This window comes from Rhinoraja longicauda, chromosome 29 (genome assembly GCF_053455715.1).
Source record: "Rhinoraja longicauda isolate Sanriku21f chromosome 29, sRhiLon1.1, whole genome shotgun sequence".
Classification (NCBI taxonomy): domain Eukaryota; kingdom Metazoa; phylum Chordata; class Chondrichthyes; order Rajiformes; family Arhynchobatidae; genus Rhinoraja; species Rhinoraja longicauda.
In genome coordinates, this window is record NC_135981.1 from 4,023,740 (window position 1) to 4,031,239 (window position 7,500).

At 46.9% G+C, this 7,500-nt stretch overlaps 1 protein-coding gene across 2 annotated transcripts in view; it reads right to left on the minus strand.

Annotated features, from left to right (window-relative positions):
* The window catches only part of LOC144607667 (polycomb complex protein BMI-1-like), a 41,760-nt gene that overhangs the window by 32,851 nt on the left and 1,409 nt on the right, over window positions 1-7,500 (minus strand). Inside the window, exon 2 of one of the 2 annotated variants that reach the window (XM_078424671.1) lies at window positions 4,336-4,481. The exons of the other annotated variant lie outside the window; for it this stretch is intronic. Within the exon in view, the coding sequence (XP_078280797.1) occupies window positions 4,336-4,342 (7 nt within the window). The 5' untranslated portion in view covers window positions 4,343-4,481. The remainder of the gene's footprint in view (window positions 1-4,335; window positions 4,482-7,500) is intronic. 2 annotated transcript variants of the gene reach the window in all.

A 7,500-nucleotide genomic window follows, 5' to 3' on the forward strand; every position in this document is an offset into this window, starting at 1 on the left:
CAAACACACACACACACACACACACAAACACGAACACACACACACACAAACACACACACGCACACACACAAACACACACACACACACACACACACACAAACATACACACGCACGCACGCACACCTATTTTTTCAAAAGGCATTGATCCGCACAAAAAAAATCAGTGAAATGATACGATCAACATTTAACATGCAATTCGTTTCGCGACGTATTAGACGGGCGCAAACGGCCCTTCAATCGATGCTGGATAAAGTTAATATATCGGTTTGGAAACACACCATCTTGCCGTGGCGGTCAGCGCCTGGGTTTGCCACGTACAATAATAACGTACGTTATATGAAACAAAGCCGAGCGCAGTCCATTCCCGCACAGATACATATCTTTGAAGGAATATAACCCAGTGCATGCAGTGACGTGATAGCGGCTGCGGTGCCCACTTCTGGTTACCATAGCGACCGTCGTAATATTTCCCTAGGTTTCCCCCACCTCTTCCCCACGAAACAATTAACCTGTAAATACAGCCCAGAGGCGGCGGTGCGGAACTCCACCAGCGCGACCTGAAATGTAAAACCACCCCTTGGAAACCCAGTGTGTGGGAAGGAACTGCAGGTGCTGGTTTAAGCCGAAGATGTAGACACAAAATGCTGGAGTAACTCAGCGGGACGGGTCGCATCTCCGGAGAGGAGGAATGGGTGACGTTTCGGGTCGAGACCCTTCCTCACCGATTCCTTCTCTCCAGGGATGCTGCCTGTGAATACCTTTGGAAACACAGTTTGGATATCGACGCGCAGTTGGGCCAAGATGCAAATTATTTGAGGGTCACCAAGCCGTTAGTGTGCCAGTGCGAAACCTTCTGACCCTGTGCGTGTGTGCATGTGTGCATGTGTGTGTGTGCGCATGTATGTACGTGTGTGTGTGAATGAACATGAGTGTGTGTGTGTGTGTGTGTGTGTGTGTGAATGAACATGTGTGTGTGTGAATGAGCATGTGTGTGTGTGTGTGCGTGTTTGTGTGAATGAGCATGTGTGTGTGTGTGTGTGTGAATGAGCATATGTGTGTGTGTGTGTGCATGTTTGTGTGAATGAGCATGTGTGTGTGTGTGTGTATCTGTGAATGAACATGTGTGTGTGTGTGTGTGCGCGCGCGTATGTGTGTATGTGTGAATGAACATGTGTGTGTGTGTGTGTGTGAATGAATATGTGTGTGCGTGTGTGTGTATGTGTATGTGTGAATGAACATGTATGTGTGTGTGTATGTGTATGTGTGAATGAACATGTATGTGTGTGTGTGTGTGTGTGTGTGTGTGTGTGTGTGTGTGTGTGTGTGTGTGTGTGTGTGTGTGTGTGTGTGTGTAATTAAAGGTGTATGTATAATATGCAGGTGCCATCACACTATTTAAGAGACATTTAAACAGATACATGGATAGGGTGGGTTTAAAGGGATATGGGACAAACGCAGGCAGGTGGGACCAGTGCACTAATGGGGCATGTTGGTCAGCATGGGAAAGTTGGGCCGAAGGTCCTGGTTCCATGCTGTTTGACTCTATGACTATGTAATTGTGGCTGAGAAAGTGTGGGTCGGTATGTGACTTGTATTGTGCGCATGGATGTGTGTTTAGGTGTGTGTGTGTGTGTGTGTGTGAGAGAGAGAGAGAGAAAGTGAGTGAGAGAGAGAGAGAGAGAGAGGGAGAGAGAGAGAGAGAGAGAGAGAGAGAGAGAGAGAGAGAGAGAGAGAGAGAGAGAGAGAGAGAGAGAGAGAGAGAGAGAGAGAGAGAGAGAGAGAGAGAGAGAGAGAGAGATGGGAGGAGGAAGGGAGAGACACAAAATACTGGAGTGACTCAGGGGACAGGCAGCATCTCTGGAGAGAAGTAATAGGTGATGTTTCAGGTCGAGACCCTTCTTGAGACTAGAGAGTGTTCAGAGAGACAGATGAGTGTGCAGGTTTGTGGGTGCAGGAGTTGGTGTCGATATGCTCTACAGGTGACAGCCCATATGATTAATTTTACATTGAATTGTCTTTCACAGCCACCCCACCCAAAGATAGACACAAAGTGCTGGAGTAACTCAGCAACTCCTGGCAGCATCTCACCTGCCGACTTCACTAATGGATTTACCAGCGGAGGGTGGTAAATTTTGGTACACCTTGGAGGTGGGGTACATTCTCACTTCTGTGTAATGGGGACACCAATGAATCGAACGTTTATGTTGGATTATTTAAATTAAAATGAACGCCTCTCTCTGCTAAAGGGGCGAATTCGCACTCACGACTGACCAGTTCCTCCTGCTGTGCGACTGAAATCCAACTCTTTGTATCTGGCACTTGACATGTTACCCGGGAAAACGGTACTTTTAAAAGAAAATTCTTATTTCCGGTACCGAGGATGCGCTCTGCATGAAACCTGCATGTTTTTTTTTAAAATCGTTTAAGCCCCCCCCCCCTCGACTTACAATCTTCACTGGCACTCATTTGTTTTATAGGCAGTGCTAATTTAATGAAGTCACCAAATGGAAGAGACTGGGTTTGTAAAGACAGGGCTTTGACAGATACAATGGACAGGCTAATTGTCACACCGCCCCTCCAAAATCGTTACTTCTAAAGAAAAAAATATTTTTCTGGTACCGAGAATGTACTCTCCCCAATCCCCCCCTCCCACCCTCCCTCCCCAACACTCCCCCGCACCCAATGCTACCACCAATACTACTAACCAGTTCCTCTCAATCGTTCCCTCCCCAGAATATATCTCAGTAAATGCTGGCTGTTAGACTTCTGAACAGTGATAGATAGGATGCTTAAAGGTTGGAGTCACCACGTTCCCCTTGTTTCTGGTAAGGTGTAACTCAACTCTTTACTTAACCTTCGCAGTGGATTCGTTTTCCCTGCGCGTCGTGCTCCAAAATACAACAATCACCAAAAACAAATGCTGGAGTAACACAGCTCTGGAGAGAAGGAACGGGCGACGTTTCGGATCGAGACCCTTCTTCAGGCTGGTAGTCCGAGACTGAAACTGAAGAAGGGTCTCGACCCGAAACGTCATCCATTCCTTCTCTCCAGAGGACGCTGCCTCCAGCACGCTGTGTCCACCTTCGGTGCAAACTAGCATCTGCAGTTCCTGTCAACACACAATCACCAAGAAGCAGCTGACGTTCCCTGATCATTAGCCGCGGTACAAAAAGTGAAGTGTGATGGTATCACAAACAAGGCCAAACATCTTGGAGAAATCTTGCTCTCCAACACTTGAGGAGGGGAAGAAAAATCTCTCAGCTGTAACAATGGGTCGGTATATTTTCCCTCAACATGCCTACAGCTAGTATTTGAAGGTGGTGGAAGTGTGGTGGGAGGGGAGGGGGAGGGAGAGAGAGAGAGAGAGAGAGAGAGAGAGGGTTTATAAGAAAATAACTGCAGATGCTGGTACAAATCGAAGGTATTTATTCACAAAATGCTGGAGTAACTCAGCAGGTCAGGCAGCATCTCAGGAGAGAAGGAAGGTCTCGACCTGAAACGTCACCCATTCCTTCTCTCCTGAGATGCTGCCTGACCTGCTGAGTTACTCCAGCATTTTATGAATAAATACCTTCGAGAGAGAGGGTTTGGTCAATATGTTAGAACCTCTTTTCACACTTAAATCTAGGCCTGCTACAATCATGCCAACATATTCCTTCTCTCCAGAGATGCTGCCTGACCCGCTGAGTTACTCCAGCCTTTTGTGTCGTCTTCAACTTTATAACAGACGCGTTAACGCCACAGGCTGGATATTTTCACTGTGATCATCCTCAGGAAGAAATTCAACGGAGACAACTTTACACAATAAATGCAGACAAGTAGATTTCCTAATTATTTTTTTGTCTTAAAAAGTGCACTGCATTGATATTTGTGCATGCAAAGGGAAGGTCCAATATGTGTTCCTCTTATCGATAAGGCCACACAGAAACAGGCACGGTCACAACTCAAATATATGTGCATTTCAAGTAAACAATGTGGGCCTTGTCGCGGGCACGTTGCCAGCTTAGTGTTCACTGCAGTCGATTGGGAGAGTCTTAAACAGCCTGTCTTGTCAAGAGGATTTATTACATAAATAGTCTTAAAGAAAGTCGGCGTTGGTCAATATTAAGATGTCGATGGAGGTAAGTAAGCAATCAAGTCAAGTCAAGTCAATTTTATTTGTATAGCACATTTAAAAACAACCCACGTTGACCAAAGTGCTGCACATCTGATTAGGAATGAGGTTGTTTTTTTGGACCGTATGGCTCTCACGGGAGAAGGCGCGGTTCAAGCCTGGCCGAGCGTTTTCGGTGGAGACACGAAAATATTGCCCCCTCCCCTTCCTCGCCCCCCTACCTTCCATTCCTGGTCCCCTATGACCCGTGAACTTGCTTTTCAGTGCAAGGGCAACCCGTTTCCAAGCGCGGCGCAGTAAATTAAAACCACTTCGCCTTTGTCACTTTCAGGGCAATTTCACAAACACCAACCGAATTGTTGCCAACCTATTATTGAGATGATAACAGACAGTGTCAATGTTACTTTACAGAAAGATACACAAAAAAATAAGATTGTACTTTATACATTGCGTTTGCTGTGCGTGGCGAAAAGGAGATAAAATGAATATGATTCTATAATTCTGAAGTCTGAATAAGTCTAAAGGGCCTCGACCCGAAATGTCACCTATTCCTTTTCCCCAGAGATGCTGTCTGACCCCTTGAGTTACTCCAGCTTTTTTTTATGTCTCTCTTCGGTTTAAACCAGCATCTGCATTTCCTTCCTAAACATAATTCTACCAGTGTTTAAACATGAAACATTTCACTGTAGGCACAAGGAACTGCAGATGCTGGAATTCCGTGTGGAATACAAAGTGCAGGAGCAACTCAGCTGGTCAGGCAGCGTCTCTGGAGGAGGTGGGACCTCCACGGATGCTGCCTGACCCGCTGAATTACTCCAGCACGTTGTGTTTTACAAATGTTTCCACTGTCTGACGCTGTGAGGCCCAGTTCTGCCCTGTGACTAACCGGTAGAATGGATTTGTGTTGTGCTGCTGTTGTACGGGTTGCCGAATGTGTCAGAATGCAGTTACTTTCCTTTTGACAGGCAAACGCATGATTTCATTCCAATAAGTAAAACGCTTCGAATCGCACACATGTCTCACACAAACTCCCCAGCCATAATTATCATTGTTACAGTCTATTAATAATAAAGAAAACGTGTAGCGGCAGTGAAAAGAAAACAAAGTGATCATATTTAAGAAGATATTCAACTTTCAGAGTACTCGAATTGATGCTGAACCCAAACAAGCCCACATTAAGTGTAGGAAAGAACTGCAAATGCTGGTTTAAACCGAAGATAGACGCAAATTGCTGGAGTAACTCAGCGGGTCAGGCAGCATCTCTGCAGAGAAGGAATGGGTGACGTTTCGGGTCGAGACCCTTCTTCAGAAGGATCCTTCAGTTCATCTGAAGAAGGGTCGCGACCCGAAACGACACCCATTCCTTCTCTCCAGAGATGCTGCCTGACCTGCTGAGTTACTCCAGTATTTTGTGTCTACCTTCCACATTAAGGACGAAGTTGGACGAAGTGATTTTTAATGTATATCATTGGAAACCGCGAAGCCAACAAATTAATCTGACGTGATTGTTGGGAGGTGTATGTCTAAGTTCTAATTGAAGACCGACACATAGTGCTGGAGTAACTCAGCGGGACAGGCAGCATCTCCTGAGAGAAGGAATGGGTGACGTTTCGGGTCGAGACCCTTCTTCTGACTTCGCAGAACGGTTTGAAGGAAGGTCTCGACCTGAAACGTCACCCATTCCTTCTATCCAGAGATGCTGCCTGTCCCGCTGAGTTACTCCAGCATTTTGTGTCTATCTTCGGTTTATACCAGCTTCTGCAGTTCCTTCATATTACTCTAATTTCGAATTGTCGGGAGCGTCTTGGTTATAGACACGATATTGATTGGGTTTAAATATTTATCAGATGGACCCTTGTTGACGCGCCTCGTCTCAGAAACTTGTCCAACTGTGTACTTCTTAAATAGACACAAAATGCTGGAGTAACTCAGCGGGGCAGGCAGCATCTCTGGAGAGAAGGTTTGGGTGACTGAAGAAGGGTCTCACCCGAACCGTCACCAATACCTTCTCTCCAGAGATGCTGCCTGTCCCGCTGAGTTAGTTACTCACTCCAGCATTACGTGTCTATCTTCGATTTAAACCAGCATCTGCAGTTCTTTACGACACGTTTTATGCACTTCTTAAACCTGCTCTCGCGTCCCTATTTGTTGTACCTCTTCGCTTTAATTGTCGGAGGTACCCCGAGCAAGGGAAGATCAACTATAACCCCCGCCGTCCCCAAACCAGCTACCGGAGAGAGCACAGCACAGTGTGCCGGCTGGACCGTACGATACGCGTCGATCGGGCTATGGGTTGGAAAATACCACCCGGAAAAATAACTGGGGGCGAAAGCGGCGGATTGGAAGCCGGATACTCCGCACACGTGATTCGGGAAGTAGACAGTGTCAAGATTTTATGCTGTGGGGTTTTTGTTTTAATATAAAAGTGCTCATGGCTCTCCGCGTTGGGCTGTAGGAAGTTCCCCTGAACAGACGCGCAGTAAACACGCACTGGTAACTTCCTCTGAAAACACGCATACGTTCCTGACCCGTTCCCCCGCGCTCGGTTCCCGTGATCGGCTGGAGGTGGAGGGGAAATTGAAGGCGGGAGGTGGTGGCGAGGTTGGCTGGGGAGGTGGTGGGGGGGAATGAAAGAGGACTCTCGCCTTACTCCGACCCGCACAACAACTGCTGACAGCGCGGCCGAGCCGAGCCGAGCCGGGCGACCCGTTAATTTCTCAGCTGGGATTGCGTGCAAATCTCCACCGCTGTGAAGCGCCTCTTTATCTCTTTAGATTTATATTTAGACCATTGCCCCTATTCCCGGCCTGATTCGATTTAGTCGCGCCAGGGGGGAGGTGTGCGCGTAATTTGCAAAGAAACCAACACGCATCCTACCAACCATCCAGACTTAACCGTGACATATACACACACACACACACACACACACACACACACACTGTAGCGGGCTCCATCTCAAGCCTGAACTACACTCTATCTGTCTTTCTCTAACACACAGTTATAGTTTGTAGGCTGGATTATTATTTTTTGACCTCTCAATTTCCGAATACCGAAGTGACCCGCGCAGTTCCCCCCTCCCGCAAAAGCAAACATGCCCGTTCTCAAATTATAAAACAAATCTTCTAGTCATTCCACCGCTACGCTCTCATGGTCCAGTGTTGCCGTGAACTCGGGTGCCGCCGCCGAAATCAGGCGAGTGACTTAAAATTTGAGGTAGAGCCGAGGGAAAGTCGGGAATAATATTCGTCATTATATAAAACATGGGACTGGCTTGGCAAGGTATAAACTACGATTAAATTAAACTTGAGCTTCATGTTAAAAAAAAACCCCAGGTCAATGGTCCCGAACAAAACACACTCTCAAATCCATGCGTCTATTTCCACACA